The sequence below is a fragment of the Scaptodrosophila lebanonensis genome, unplaced genomic scaffold (assembly GCF_003285725.1).
Source record: "Scaptodrosophila lebanonensis strain 11010-0011.00,11010-0021.00 unplaced genomic scaffold, SlebRS2 tig00000043-arrow-pilon, whole genome shotgun sequence".
Lineage (NCBI taxonomy): Eukaryota > Metazoa > Arthropoda > Insecta > Diptera > Drosophilidae > Scaptodrosophila > Scaptodrosophila lebanonensis.
The window spans coordinates 11,520,038-11,534,511 of record NW_022060545.1 but is presented as its reverse complement, the minus strand read 5'-3'; the positions used below and the strand labels follow the sequence as shown (position 1 = coordinate 11,534,511).

The 14,474-nt window shown below is 40.2% G+C and overlaps 5 protein-coding genes across 5 annotated transcripts; 2 read left to right on the top strand and 3 right to left on the bottom strand.

Annotated features, from left to right (window-relative positions):
• The first annotated feature begins 101 nt into the window (after positions 1 to 101).
• LOC115622627 (B-cell receptor-associated protein 31) lies at positions 102 to 1,813 on the top strand. The gene is made up of 3 exons (XM_030516634.1): positions 102 to 205; positions 339 to 919; positions 1,329 to 1,813. Exons 2-3 carry the CDS (start codon positions 416 to 418, stop codon positions 1,509 to 1,511), a joined length of 687 nt encoding a protein of 228 aa, XP_030372494.1. The 5' UTR covers positions 102 to 205; positions 339 to 415; the 3' UTR covers positions 1,512 to 1,813.
• A 127-nt stretch (positions 1,814 to 1,940) lies between these two features.
• On the bottom strand, positions 1,941 to 3,365 carry LOC115622475 (bifunctional peptidase and arginyl-hydroxylase JMJD5). Its single transcript, XM_030516419.1, has 2 exons — positions 3,075 to 3,365; positions 1,941 to 3,024 (listed from the first exon to the last, which is right to left on the bottom strand). The coding sequence occupies exons 1-2, from the start codon at positions 3,363 to 3,365 to the stop codon at positions 2,095 to 2,097; spliced, it is 1,221 nt and encodes a 406-aa protein (XP_030372279.1). The 3' UTR covers positions 1,941 to 2,094.
• Positions 3,366 to 3,460: 95 nt separating this feature from the next.
• LOC115622243 (THUMP domain-containing protein 1 homolog) lies at positions 3,461 to 4,556 on the top strand. The gene has a single exon (XM_030516139.1). The coding sequence runs from the start codon at positions 3,515 to 3,517 to the stop codon at positions 4,508 to 4,510; it is 996 nt and encodes a 331-aa protein (XP_030371999.1). The 5' UTR covers positions 3,461 to 3,514; the 3' UTR covers positions 4,511 to 4,556.
• On the bottom strand, positions 4,539 to 6,195 carry LOC115622244 (peroxisomal membrane protein PMP34). The gene is made up of 3 exons (XM_030516141.1): positions 5,829 to 6,195; positions 5,691 to 5,751; positions 4,539 to 5,509 (listed from the first exon to the last, which is right to left on the bottom strand). The coding sequence occupies exons 1-3, from the start codon at positions 5,898 to 5,900 to the stop codon at positions 4,692 to 4,694; spliced, it is 951 nt and encodes a 316-aa protein (XP_030372001.1). The 5' UTR covers positions 5,901 to 6,195; the 3' UTR covers positions 4,539 to 4,691.
• A 484-nt stretch (positions 6,196 to 6,679) lies between these two features.
• LOC115622489 (claspin) lies at positions 6,680 to 11,154 on the bottom strand. The gene is made up of 7 exons (XM_030516435.1): positions 10,482 to 11,154; positions 10,166 to 10,413; positions 9,062 to 9,688; positions 7,751 to 9,007; positions 7,426 to 7,678; positions 7,032 to 7,370; positions 6,680 to 6,968 (listed from the first exon to the last, which is right to left on the bottom strand). The coding sequence occupies exons 1-7, from the start codon at positions 11,151 to 11,153 to the stop codon at positions 6,849 to 6,851; spliced, it is 3,516 nt and encodes a 1,171-aa protein (XP_030372295.1). The 5' UTR covers position 11,154; the 3' UTR covers positions 6,680 to 6,848.
• Between the last annotated feature and the right edge of the window lie 3,320 nt (positions 11,155 to 14,474).

Here is a 14,474-nt window from a genome sequence, read left to right as displayed (position 1 = left end):
TCGATGGCGCAAAGCACATTTCGTTTTCTCCTTGACAACCCAGCTGGCAACTTTGTTTACATTTTGGGAAAGCGCTGCCAACTTAGTTACAATTTCAACCACAAACAAAAGAGTTGACGTGGCCGGCCGGTTGTATGACGACGTTTGGAACGGGAAAAATATACACGAAAATTTCATCACATTCCTATTTTAATCACTTCTTAAAGTAAGCTCTCCCATAGTACGGTATTCTTCGTTTATAAATAGAATACGCGCGACGACAACGCACACACGTACATCAGCATTATTAGCCGTGTGCAGTAATATTTTTTCGATAATACACCTAATTTTCTTTGCAGCGCACAAAATTGTCGCAAGAAAAAAGTAACGCGAAAAAAAATCGAACTACAATTTGCATAGTCCAAACGCAGAAAAGATGAGCTTAGTCTGGACTTTGATCGCCGCCTTTCTCTACACAGAGATTGTTGTGGTTTTGCTGCTGGTGCTGCCTTTGGCCAGTCCCAGATCATGGAATCGCTTCTTCAAATCGAAATTTTTAGCCATGTTGGCACAGCAGGCGCACATATATTTCTTCCTAATTATGGGTGTACTGGTACTTTTCCTATTGGAGGCCATACGTGAGATGCGCAAATATTCGGTGAACGAGCACACTGGTGACGTGCATTTAAATGTGGAGATGCAGCACAGCATGCGCCTATTCCGTGCTCAGCGCAATTTTTACATCTCAGGATTTTCCATTTTCCTTGTACTGGTCATTCGTCGTTTGGTCACACTAATCTGTGCCCAGGCCAATCTGTTGGCTCAGAGCGAGGCTTCCATGAAGCAGGCCCAGAGCGCCACTGCTGCCGCACGCTCCTTGCTGGAGGATAAGAAGACAGAGAAGGCCAAGGAGGCTGACGAGGACCAAACACTGAATGAGGTAAGTTGGTTACGTTTTCCTGGCATTTTGGAGTTTTTGTCCACAGTACCCAGTCCAGGCATGTTTAAAGAGCTTTGCACCCAAATATACGACAGCAACAACAACATTTATGTCTGTCGGTTTTTTTAAGCTAACCCATAGAACGTTGGTGTTTCGTTGACTACTACCAGCTGTATAAATATGGCAATGCATAAAAAAACAACAAGCACATAGACCGAATGTTAAATTTTTCGTAAACTCTTTAAACAGTTGTCAAGTCTGAGGAAACGTGTACAAGGACTCACCGCCAGAATATCCTAAGTTACCCCACTCCCAACACATTCCCCCTTGCACCCACCCAATCCAACCGACCACACACACACACACGATCTCCAATCTTGAGGCTTCTCTCAACTTGACTCGTTTTTAGCTCAACCAGCTGCGCGAGCGTGTCCAGCAGCTAACCGCCGATTTGAATCGTGAGAAGAAGGACAAGGAGGCAGTCAAGTCGCAAGCCGAAAGCTTGAATCGCGAATACGATCGCCTCACCGAGGAGTACAGCAAACTGCAGAAGCAAATCACCATCGGGGGCTCCAACAGTAAGGATGACTAAGTCCCGAACTAAAGGGGCTTAACCAACTGATAACAATGCATAAGACTTTTAACGTGGCGGTGGGGCAAAGGCAGAAAACGAAAGAATTTCACAGATTATAAATCTAAATCACCATTTAGTGTCTGCACGCCTTCTGATAACGGTTTGTTTAATATAATGTTAGTCGTCGTTATTCAAGTTATATTGTTTCTATGGCAAAAAAATGGCGAATATTTGTACTCTTCGTATTAATCTTTTGTTTGTCCAAACAAGCAACAATTAATTTCCTAATAAATATAACACACATAAAATACTCAAAAACATTCATTGTCGATGATTCATAGGCTAAAGGCCATACAACTTAAGTCCACATCATGTTAAATGCTTATCTATGCTGGATGACGTCATATCTGTACACACCTAAACAACAATTATAGTAGCTAACCGGATTAGTATGATCTGCACCTTTATACAACTAACGTCAGACAGATTAGTTTGGCAACGTTATTTAGGAAGTTAAGGTTGAGAAATAATGGAAAGGAGGCCCGGTAGAAGGCTATTCTTCAAGTGTGCCGGGGACGGCTTTATTTCAAATCAGTCTAAGCTATTCCCACCAAAAGCTAACAGAGAAACTTGGCGTTTCCGAACGTACATAATGCCACCATTTGGGCGGCATATAAAGGCAATCGCCAGGTTGTAAAACTAAGTTATAAAACTTAACTTTTTCAAGCAGTGGAAACCGTTCCTGATCCAAGTTGACAGCATCAACTTGCGATGTGTTGCCAAGGAATTCACTTTGGTGGGGATAAAGATTCTCAGTGTCCTCTGGCTTGGCTAGAATAATGGTCTTACAGCCAAAGACTTGACAAAGCAGATTATGCTTCGGATCGTAATGCAGGGGCGATATAGTGCCCTGTGGTCCCAGCCATGCTTTAATGTCAACTTCGCTTGTGGCTTTCTTACCTAAGCTGCAGTAATCAGGCACGCAAATATCGGCCTTTAAAGCGGGTATTTGAGCAAAGAGTTCGTGTTGAGCGAGATACTCAATTTCCCGGTCAGCGCGGCTTTGAGCAAATTGCCGATGCAGAAAATCTCGCAGCTTGACTAACTGCTGGGACCACTCATCGCTGGCGTAGTTGGAACCAATCTCTATGGGCACTGTGCGATTGCCGGCCACTTGCATCAAATAATTCAGATCCCGCCATTTGCGCCTAGCAGGCCAGTGATCGATCGTGTTTAGCAGCAATGCCGGTTGTAGCGCTTGAAAGCATTGCTCCTTAAAGTCACTTATGGACGGTCCATCAAGTTGTTTTATATCGCAGCGACACGGACGGCGCGCCAATACAGGCAGTATAGGCAAAGTTTTCAAGTTCTGATCCAATCCGGCGTCTAAATACTGCATCAGCGCTGCTTGCAATACAGCGGACCCTTCATATAAATTCTCTGTGCAGCCCAGAAGCTGAGCCTCGTCCAGGATTGCGCTGCACTGATCCAGATGAGAGGGGTCAGTGCCCTCGAACAGCAAAAAAAATATCTAAAGCATAACAATTAATACAAATAAATACATATTGCTAATATTTTTACCTTATAGTAGCAGCCTAGTGCATAAATCTGGCGAGTAGTCAATGGAACTTTGCTGAAATGTCCGCTGTGAATACGTTCCCAATATTTTTCCACTAGCGCGCGTATTAAATAAGCCACTTGTTCTGTGTCTGTCCCGAGATTTGCTGTCACCTGCAGTTTTCCCATAAGCTGTGCTGCGCTTTTAAGTATATAACGAGCTTCGACTTCATTTTGCAACAATTTTTCAATGCTTTCAAATGTTGGCAACAACTTAGACAACTCCAATAAGCGCGTATCCGCAATGGCGGTCATATTATTTATATTTGCGCGGCAGCAGCTGATTCAAGAGAGCAGTGCTGTAAACGTCACAGCATATTTTATATTTGCTAACACTTATGTAGATACTATCGATAACAGCCCCCCTGAAAACTATAAATCGCCGGCTACAGTTATCCTGTCATATGGAACCGAACAATAAAAAAGCCAGGATGACGAACCACAGCAAATTTAAACAGAATAAAAAAAAATATTTTCAGTCCAAGAAGCAGGTGCTCCAGGTGGGACAGCGCGGCTTTCTGGCCACGTGCAACATCAACGAGAAGGCTTGTGTGCGCGAATGCTACAATTTGCTCAATCACTACGCTGACATACTCTACGGTCCTGAAGGCCAGGAAAAGGGGCCCGAGCAGAAAAAGGAGTCATCAGAAGAGAATGCAGCTGCTACAAAACCCGATGCCGAGTCCGACAGCGATGATCTCGAAGCTGCTGCTGCCAAGTGTCGTGAAGTGCAGGTTCAGAAGAAGCTGCGTTTCCAAAACGTTGACACCGGAACCACCAACTGCGTATTCATACGCACACTACTAGAAGATCCTGTGGAGCTGGGCAAACACATAGTAGATGATATTACCGCTACCCGCAAGTCTATGTCGCGATTTGTGTTGCGATTGGTACCCATCGAGGCTGTCTGCAAAGCCTATGTTCAGGACATTGTCAATGCGGCCGGACCGCTCTTCGACAAGCACTTCCTCAAAGAACCCACTTCTTATGGGATTATCTTCAATCATCGCTATAATCAGCAACTCAAGCGTGATGAAGTCATTACTCAGCTGGCCAATCTTGTGCATTCGAAGAACATTGGCAATAAGGTTGATTTACAAAACGCTAAGAAGTCCATTATTGTCGAGGTCCTTCGTGGTTGGTGTCTAATCAGTGTGATTGACAACTATTTGGAGTGCAAGAAGTTTAATTTGGCAGAGCTGGCAAATCCAACTGAAAAGCAGAAGAAGTCAAATGGAGAAGATTCCAAATCAGAGAAATCGTTTGAAGACGCAGACTCGAAGCCCGAAGGAAAAGCTGAAGTTGCAAAGTCCGACGAATTAGTCAACAAAACCAATGCTGAAGATGCAAAGTCTGAGAATTCCAAATCTGAGGATCAGAAGGATGCAGCCATTGATTGAAGTTGGCGTTTAAAAATAACGAATAAAATTCCTTATAATTTTGTTACATATATTTGTTCACTTTTTTTAACACAACAGCTTCTCTGTTATAACTTACTGACTAACTTTGGAGTGTAGTGTGTCTTTTACCCTATCCGTGCCTTAAAGCTAAACGTAGGTTATAAAATTACCCGCCAGCCTCTTATGCATTGCGTTTCAAAAGCAAACCCACAGTACTCGCAATCTTCTCATATGCCATGAACATTAGCGCCGCCGTCAGCACTGTCTGCAATATTTTGGCCTCCAGGCCACGGAACAATCCACGCACACCCTGATGTTGTAGTATGCTGATCATTAATTCCATCATGCCAACATCTTGCTTCCTACTTGCCGCCTGGCGTGAAGTCGAAGCATCATTCGCTTCCTTACTGCGATGACGCTGTTTCGTCTGCACCAACTGTAGTGGATAGGTCAGGACAGTGGCGAATGCCTTCGCTATGGCGCCAATTACAAAAAATCCTAAGCTGCCCACCTCCCCACCCGTGAATTTCATCACATTTCGTTTCAGCATCTCGTACATCATGAACTGTAGTGCTGGATTTGAGACCAGTATGAGGGAAGGTATGGTGCCGGACCATAAACCCTTCACACCCTCAGTTTTGGCAACATATCTCAGGCCCGCCAAAAGATTTTTGTAATGCTTGTTGATCTCATCGGAGGTGCCGGCCACATCCCGCATGCGCAGCCGTGTATTGACAACCCAAAACGGTGTGGTCGTAAATACGTTTATGATGCCAGCTATGGAGCCCAGCACCAGATCCTTAAAGGCGCTTTGATGTGCCGGTGAGCCATTCGAAGCAACCGCCTTGAGAGCATGGAATGTGTAGAAATAGACAAAATTCGAAATGCAGAGACTCTGGAGAACGGGTCCCAGGCCACGATACAATGAAGCCACGCCCTCTCTAAGCACAATCTCTTTGATAACCTGCCGAGTGCTGCGCACCTCGCCGCTTTCCTCCACTGCAAAAGTTAAGGGCTATTAGTTTGGACTGGAGTTTGAACTTGGGCCGCATTTTATCTGCATATACGCAACACTAACACCCAAAAAGGCCGACCAGTCAGCCAGCTAGCTTATCAATTTATTCAGATTAGCCGGCAATCAAAGGTGATTGTGTATTGTTGGGAATTTTTAACAACTTACACTGTAAACGAGAACGCACCGTGTCCAGCGGATAGAATGTGCTCATTGCTATGCAACCACCCTGTATGTCAAATGTAAATTTGCAATATTAGCATTCCTGACCTTTGCACTACTCGCAAAAAAAAAAAAAAAACTTACGGCTGCTCCAGAGACGGCGTGCACCCAATTTTGGTAGCTAAATATCTGATTTAGTTTTGAATGGGCAACCATTTTTGTTATTGTTGTTCAATTAGTCTCGTTTTGATTGTTTATTTAGCCACACCGTCCTCCGTCGCTCTGCCCACGGCGGTCTTTGAGAAAGTTTCAACTAATCTGGACGGGCTTTTTGGTTTTCTTGACCAGTCGCGTTTAAAGTGCAGCAGACAGCGCAGTCGACGCTGATGCTTGATTAGATTACGGCTACGAAGTTGGCGTCCACTCGACGCCACCGTAACCAAATGTAGTTTAGTCTGTAGTCGTACTTTTAATTGAAATCCATTTAAAACGCTTGTAACACGCAAACTGCTACATGCATACTATGTATGTATGTACAAAAATGACGCTATTGCTACTAGAAAAGTGTTATTGTTTTTCACAGTGTTGAGCAACATGTGTGAAGCGAGTGTTGACAAATGGTGAAGAAGTGGACGAAGCAAGGAGCGCAAAAATTCAAATTTTTAAAAGCCGACATTAAAACACGATTAGAAGTTAACAAAGTTTTCTGATATTTAGGATCAAATATGTTAATTGCTAATGTATCTTGCCGTGTACTAATAAAATAAAAATTAATAATATTGGTATTGCCTATGTATTAATAAGTATAATTCGATTTTTTAAAAGCAAGTACATTTTATTTCAGACAATTTTGTTGATTATAAAAACATTATAATAATAATTATATTTAAAAATCTTTTTAAAGATTACTTTTAAAATAAAACGATTAAAAAATGCTCAACCGATAAGCTAAGAACGAAACGGTCAGAAAATAACAAAAATAACAGATACTCTAATTGTTTTAAAAAATATTTATTAATTAAATCTCTTTACAATAACAAGAACAACAATGTTTAAAATTGTTCCCGATAAGATTGATTTAGCTAGCGTTTAACTTAAAAAATAAAAACCTATTTAATCCTAAATGAATATTAAAATGTGTAACATTGTATGTATAATAAGTCCCTAAAGCAACTGATCGATAAGGCACTTATCCCGTCGCGGTTCCAAGCGAGGTTTTTTCATAAAATTAATGCCGGTCTCATTGCTACTGTTCAGCAAATCTGCTGCTTTTCTTTTTTGATGCTGTCAATATTAAAAGTTTAATTACGTTTCATGCACTAGTAAGATAATTAGAATCAAACGCACCTCATGCTCCTCCTCTGTGAGTGTGGCAAATACAAAGTTCTTGGCCTTGGCGCTTTTTACGGACACAGTTCCTGCTGTTCCATCTCCAGCGTCACCAGCGCCCTTTGTCATGCCCGCCAATTTGTTGAGCGTTTCCTTGTCGCGCACCAGAAACGAGCCGCGCACGGTTTTTTGTTGTTGCTGCATTGTGGTGACAGTCTTTGAGATCAAAAAGGGTGAGCTCTTCTTTACCTCAACCGATGATTTCTTAGCCGTAATTATGTTAAGTTTTCGCACAGCGCCCAGAGTGCTATTATTGGCCACAGCCGGTGAAAGTGGCAGGCTGTTTGGAGATGCCTCCTAGTGGAATAAAATCTTGTATATTTGCTCATTTGTAATCAACTATGTAGCTCACCCCCTTTAGGCCCTTCTCCAGCAACAATTGTTCACGTTCGTAGCGTATTTTGCGCCACAGATGCTCATTCTCCTCGTCGCCACTGCCTTCGTTTGGCTCGCCAGCATTTTCATTGCGTTGATCTTCCAAACTGAAACCGCTTTCAGAATTTTTCCACCGAAATTGTCGCTGACGTACACCCGCTTCCTCATCTTCGAAGAGCATCTCCTTTATTTTGCGTACCTCGCGTATATCCTGATCAAGCATTTTGCGGCTTTAAAAGAAAATATAAATGATGAGGCGTTTTAAAATTCGTACTTTAAATTCTCGAGAATCCTTTTCTTACGCATGTATCTGTTCTAGTTCGCTACGCAGTTGCTCGCGATCGAACTGATCCTCATCTCCAAGTTCGATATCGTATTTATCCAAATTCTGCTCATCTTCGTCTGCCGAACCCCATTCCGACTCAGAGAGTTCAGCTTCTTTCTCCAGAAAATTCGCAGCACGTAATTTGCGATCCTTTTTGGTCATTTCTACAACAATTTCATTCTCCTCCGAATCGTAGTCAACAAATGTTTCAGGCACTTCCTCAGCTTGTTCGTCGGCATCTTCTTCTTCACCATCAACGACATCATCATCTTCTTCATCCAAACTCTCCTCGTCATCGGAGAAACCCAGCGCTTTTCTTTTCTTTCGCTTCTTAGTCAACTTTTTGTTGCGTGGCTTCTCCTTTTCCAATTGCTGTTCCTCATCGCTGGATAGTATTTTATTGATAGGCAGGGGAGGTTGCTTAGGTTGTGTTTGAAAGCTGCCAGAGCAGAGGGCCTCCAATTCTTCGGTCATCTCACCACCTTCCTTAGGCTGTGTAATCGGTATTTGACTGATGATGGCATTCGTTTCGGCACCTGGTTTCTGGGTTTGCGTGAATTTTCCGGAACAGAGATCGAGCAATTCATTCTCTTCATCGCTGGCTGTCCGTTGCACCTCCTCATCAAACAATTTGTGGGCCGATAACTGTAGCTGAGTGGCCGTGATTGGAGCAATGGTTCCTGTCTTGGGTGTCTGCAGCAAATCTATGTCATCATCGTCGTCTTGGAAGGCGCGTATTATGCGATTTTTACGTTTAGTTTTCTCCGTGCTTGTCTGCTCGTCAGCCTCACTTTCGTCGTCTGATTCGGTTTCTTGGTCTGCTCCGCTGTCCTGCTCGCTTTCAGCGTCTTCTACAGCTTCAACTGCTGTCTCTACTTCTTCTTCATCATCATCTTTTATAGCATCACCTTCTTTGTCCTCCAAAATTTCCTCCTCTTCGTTTATGGTGACCTCATTTTCGTCTTCATCATAGCATTTGACTTGGCTTGGCTTTTCCTCTGGCTCATATTCCTCGTCTATGTCCATGCCTTCCTCTTCCATTTCGTCCTCCAATTTCTCAGCTTTCTTTTTGCGCAACTCCTCCAAGCGCTTTTTGGTGATGAGCGATTTAAGCTCTTGTTGCAATTTTATGTAGGCGGCCCCTGGTTTTTGCTCCTTGGCCACAGGTTCCTCTTCGTGCAGATGTATGTTGACTTTTGATACCTCCAATTTACCATGATCGGTGGAGAGAATGCTAAATACAAGCTTTCAGTTAGAATTGTCAGCTGTGGAGGATTAGTTTACTCACTTTACGGTTTCGGTGGCTTTGTGCTTTTTAGCTTCGCGTGTCTTCATCAGACGCAGCAGTAAGTCGTCAACGCCGGTTGGTTTCTTGGCAAACATATCGCCAGTTTCTAAATCTATGACCATATTGGGATCACCCTTGAGCGATGGACTTATATCAGCGCTCTTCTCCTCCTTTAGTCGTCGTAAGGCTTCGGTAATGCGCGGTGTGGCGGGTTTGGAGGGTGGCGTTATGCTTAGCGTGCTCAAATCTAGTCTTGGAAGCTCAACAATTTCTGTAACGAGCATCGGTATTTTGGGAGAAACCATCTCCGGTGCCGGTTCGGTTGTTTGCTCAATTGGTATTTCAATATGTTCAGTTATTGATTCAAGACCCTGTACTGTAGGATCTACATCGAGTGCTTTTGCCTTTAAAGCCTTTATTTCTTTTGGATTTTCCTGTTCTATATTTCCAATATCATTGTCTTGGATAGCCGGCAAATCATCAAATACAGCTGCATTATCTTTTAGTTCCAATGGTGCTGTTTCTCCATCAACATCCTCGTCATCACTATCATTTGTATCCTGCTCGTTCTCGGATTCAGATTTGAAAAATTCTGCTGCTTCTTTGGCACGTTCTTCCATCAGCTTTCTGTTATTACCAATAAATTGTTAACTAGATTCAGCTCTTTACTTTAAAAATGTATTTATTTCACCATGCATATAGGGAATTGTTTGAATTTTGAAACATATTGAAGAACTAAAAAGTTTTACTATTTTAATCATAAATTATTTTCTTTAATTCAGAATTTAAGTCGAGAATATTGCAATGAGCAATGGACCAAGGACGATTATGAAAAAGGAGATATTCTTAAAAATGTATTTCCTCTTTGGTTGAGTTTTCTTTTGCCTTTCTAATTTTCTATTTTAAGAAAATATTAATCTCAATAAGAGTTTAATAATAGACTTCAATAAAGTTTAACAATAAAACGCAATCCCTCTTTATTTAAAACGAAAATTCGGAAATAATTACGTTAGGTTTGTGCTTAAAGAAATGTTCAGAATCTATTTCCCTTAACTTCTTTTTATTTTAACTTTATTTATTTTTGTTATTGTTATTTTTACTTACGCATATGCTTGCAACTCCTCGCTATTCATGCGCAGGCGTATCGATTGTCGTGGCTCTTTGGCTGGCATGGGACTGCCACCAGCCAGAGCAGTGGCCATTGGTCTGTTTACAGTCCGACGACTGAGGAATTCCTTCAGCGTGCGCGGCTTGGGCTGATGATAAGGCACACTGATGTGTGCCTCGCGATGCAGACGCTGCTGCTCGCTCTGTATGACCTGCATCTCATCCAGTGCCTTCTTGGCAGAGGCCTGTAATGTACATACACATATAGTTCTTCAGATCAAGGGGAGAAATATGTATGTGTATAGTTTCTTACCCTCATGGGCTTGGCTTTGTGGGGTTTGTCCGTTGCCATAGACTCGACATTTACATCTTCCTGCTCCATTTCATTGCCTGAGTTTTCGGCATGGCTCTGCTCGGAGTCCGAGTCTATAAGGCCCTTAAGTTTTCTCTGCACTGCAGTTTCCTCGTCGCTCTTATCACTGTCCACAATTTGTTTCTTTTTCCTTGAAAGCTTTTTCTTCTTTTGCTTTTTTGGTGTGTTCGATGCATCTGATTCCTCGCCTGCTCCGGCATTTGCCTGCTCTTCTTCCTCGCTGTCTGTGTCAATAATTGCAGAAATCTTGTTCTTCTTTTTGACTTTAACTGGTGTTACGTCGATGTTTTGGTCAGCCTCAGGCTCTGATTTAGCATCCACTTGTGCTGTTGTTTTTGCTGTTTCTGCGTCCTGTTCCTCATCGCTGTCCAACAGCCGTCGACTTTTAGTCCTGGGTGATATTTTCTTACTGAACGCAGTGCCTGTGACCTCGTCTCCATCGCTATCGTCCGACATCAGCAGACTTTTGCCACCTAACAAGTCTTCGTTCGAAATGTTCTTTTCGTCTTCGCCTTCCTCATCGACTTGTAGTTTTTCCATTGAGTCGTTTTCTGGCTCATGGTTTTCTGCACTCGCTGCACTTTCGTCCATTGCGGCAACTTCTCCGCTCATTTTTCTACTTCTAGGTCAAATGCGTTGTAAAAAATACACAAAAAAATGAACTGCAGTTGAACGCTCACCGGAACACACACTTGCACGTATAATATGCAGTAAATGGCGCGAAAGGCACAGCTGGGCGACAGCGTTGCCACACCGAGATCACAAATTGCAGCCATTGTGAATGGGTATGTGTCTTGGCTAAATGTAACGAAGTGCGTATAAAAAATGTAATAGCAGTTAATCGCTCAACGCTCACCAAATATTATAATACTTGAAATATTTTATTTTTTAAACTGCATATGTCTATTCTATTCATTAAATGCATACGTATGTATTTTTATGACTTTCTCAAGACAGCAGTGTTTGGGACTTTAAAGACAGATAAAAATGGTATTCACTCAAAAAAAAAAAAAAATTTATATTTTGGAAAATTAAGGACGAGATGTGAGTTACCGAATTCCAATTACAGTAAGGTATATAATAAGTATTTGGAAGTATGTATGTATATATGTTCGTTTTAATTTACTTATCATTGGATCATATACATACATACATGAAATGTGGATTTGAAATATTAAAAAAATAATAATAAGTACGCTTATGGTATGATTCAAACCAACAATAGATGCTAAAAATGATGCTGTGGGTGTTTTATCATTTTAAGTCTTATTTTTCCAAATCTGAAGCGTTGTGCTCTCATATGTATATGTATGTATATTTTTCTTTCTAGGATCTTTTCTTTTTATTTGATGAAAATTAAGTGTCAACTTGGTAGTAATAATTATGGATCGTAGGAAAGAACATTAGTTGTTAAGGGCTATACGTATAAAGCAATAATGAACCAATTTCTCTTATTCTTATAAATAGTTGCATTTAAAAAAAAAACGTTGTAACAATATAACAGTTGTTAGCCATTAATATTAAATAAGCTTTACAAGCATATTATATTGTCGCTTGTAAGTACGAGAATAAGAAGAAGTGCTTCTTATAAGTAATAATATAAAAGGAAACATCAAGATACAAAAATATACATTTTGAAAATAGGCATTTAAAGTCGTTATAACCGATCCAAATTTGATTATGTTACGAGTTCGGAACTCTAAGAGTAACATGTTTACAGATTCTAAAGGAGAAATGCTCGTATATACCAAGAATAATTACAAAAACACCACAAAAATAAAAAAAGCCATGAAAAATTAACATTTTAAAATAATATAGAGCTGATAGTGTATATGTTTCATAAACAAGCAAAATGTTAATGCTAGTCCGATTTTTAAATATCCTCTGCCTACCCATTTTCCAGCCTCAGTCGTTTCATTAAATTTGTAAGATTTTTAGATTTTTTTGGTCAGATATGCTCATACTCTTTTCATTACTGATGTATGCGCATATATTAATACAACAAAACAAAACTTGTTCTAAGATAGAATCTTTTTCAATTGAAGTTCATTTAGTTGTATTTTAAAAACTTCAGTGCGTTTTGGTGCACTTTTTTGCTGAGTGTATGCATATATTTTTCATCAGACTTAAGCACCGTGAAGAATTTTTTCCACTGCAGCCATCGGCACCTTACGCTGCATAGCTCGCTAAGCTCACTTGTCTTGTCTGTCTGCGCTTTTAATTTTGACCGTTAAAAACAACAACCTTTTAACAGCACAATCGAAAGTAATCACACAAACGCATTTAAATATCCATTCATACATACATACTATATGTACATGCATCAGTATGTATGTATGTAGACATGAGGGCGCCAGCTCAGGTGTATTCCACCTGTGCAGCGTTTCGAACATTTATTCTGTCTCGCATCTTAGCGAATTGTTGCAGTTCGTTTGATTTGGTGGATCTGCTTTCTCCGCCTCTCTCTCTTGCCCATGATGCGCATTTCTCTTTCACAGTTCACAGTTGGCAGCTGAAAGGTTTTTTTTTCTGGTTTTTGGCTTTTTGGTTTTCGGTTTAGGGTCATTAAATAACCCCGTGCGCTGCCTAATGACGTATCCATTTAAAAGCCATAAATAGCATTAAAATGCAATTAAAGCTGTAACACAAACAAAAACAAACAGAAAACCAAACCAAAATAATATACGATGCCGTCATTAGGTTCATATTTACGCGCTAAGGTGTAACTAAGCGATTTTAAGCCTTAATATTTAATTAACAATACACATATACAAGAATATATTTTCTCAATGAAAGCGAAAACCGAAGCTGAGCTCGAATCGTTTTTATGGGCGTCGGCGTCAGTCAGAAATTCCATGGGCATTTCACTTTTGTAGAGCTATCCATTCTGAGTCGATTATTCGATCTATTAATGATTAATGATATCGCATTGCTTTCTTGAGTTTCGGAGACAAATGCTTATCGCACAGATTGCGCAACATTTGCCACAATCTTGCCATAAACTAAGCCAAATATGTCTATAGAGATGCATATATGCATAGAAAGCGACGATTATGTCCATAGATTTTATAGTTTCCGCACTATTATCATACAAGTATGTATATGTTTGTATTTATATATAATACTTATTAATAAACCAAACAGGCAGCGTTTTGTGTAAACTTCTGTTGTTGATCAATTAGCATAAAACTTGAGCGAAAATTTCTCTTTCATTTGCCAAAAAGAAAGAAGTAAGCAAGCAAGAGTTTTGGCCGAATTTTCGTTTCCCTCTCCAAAGACTAATAATACAGCTTTTGTATTAGTTCGATTTCATTTTCATAGACTCCTACAAGTTTTTGCGAATTCAATACAGTTGATTAATTTTCTATTAATTCATTTGTGCTCTTAGCTTTATTAAAAATGTTATAAACGGTATGTGTTTCAATCTAAGAAAAGATTTCTTATGTAATGAAGTGTTTGCGGCGTTTTTGTTATAAAATCAAAACATAGAACTATTTATTTATTTAGTTATTATAGCTAGCCTAGGGCTAACAGAGAAATTAAAGCCGTAAGCGACAAAGGTTTTCGAAGAGTAATTTATACACTTAAGGGGTATTCTTTAAATCCGCGTATATTATTATATTAATTTTGTATCTTTTGGAAGTTTATAATTAGTTATATTTTATATATAGTGGGGCTTGAGAGTATTTGTATTGGGTGGTTTTTAGGGAGATTCTAGTTCCGTGCGGCTGCTGTATTTGATTAATATGCGGTTAATATTTATTTATTTCTACTATACTTTGTATCTTCTACTTACAATGGTCAATGGAATGTATTTATCCACAAATAAGTGTTATTTTAAAAAGGCTGTAAGAAGTAATTCCCTAAGATATTTGTTTCATCAGATTTTTAAATTCATGTATATCTGGAAAAGCGTTATATTTAGGAAATATA

What these genes read in the sequence shown, in the direction of transcription:
- LOC115622475 (XM_030516419.1), bottom strand. Translation starts at nt 3,365, where the DNA reads ATGACCGCCATTGCGGATACGCGCTTATTGGAGTTGTCTAAGTTGTTG. An exon ending in CACTAGGCTGCTACTATAAG is followed by an intron (nt 3,025 to 3,074) that starts GTAAAAATATTA and finishes GTTATGCTTTAG; the next exon opens with ATATTTTTTTTGCTGTTCGA.
- LOC115622627 (XM_030516634.1), top strand. Translation starts at nt 416, where the DNA reads ATGAGCTTAGTCTGGACTTTGATCGCCGCCTTTCTCTACACAGAGATT. An exon ending in AGGACCAAACACTGAATGAG is followed by an intron (nt 920 to 1,328) that starts GTAAGTTGGTTA and finishes ACTCGTTTTTAG; the next exon opens with CTCAACCAGCTGCGCGAGCG.
- LOC115622244 (XM_030516141.1), bottom strand. Translation starts at nt 5,900, where the DNA reads ATGGTTGCCCATTCAAAACTAAATCAGATATTTAGCTACCAAAATTGG. An exon ending in ACGCCGTCTCTGGAGCAGCC is followed by an intron (nt 5,752 to 5,828) that starts GTAAGTTTTTTT and finishes TTTGACATACAG; the next exon opens with GGTGGTTGCATAGCAATGAG. An exon ending in GGTGCGTTCTCGTTTACAGT is followed by an intron (nt 5,510 to 5,690) that starts GTAAGTTGTTAA and finishes TAACTTTTGCAG; the next exon opens with TGGAGGAAAGCGGCGAGGTG.
- LOC115622243 (XM_030516139.1), top strand. Translation starts at nt 3,515, where the DNA reads ATGGAACCGAACAATAAAAAAGCCAGGATGACGAACCACAGCAAATTT.
- LOC115622489 (XM_030516435.1), bottom strand. Translation starts at nt 11,153, where the DNA reads ATGAGCGGAGAAGTTGCCGCAATGGACGAAAGTGCAGCGAGTGCAGAA. An exon ending in TGGAGAAGGGCCTAAAGGGG is followed by an intron (nt 7,371 to 7,425) that starts GTGAGCTACATA and finishes TTATTCCACTAG; the next exon opens with GAGGCATCTCCAAACAGCCT. An exon ending in TCACAGAGGAGGAGCATGAG is followed by an intron (nt 6,969 to 7,031) that starts GTGCGTTTGATT and finishes TAATATTGACAG; the next exon opens with CATCAAAAAAGAAAAGCAGC.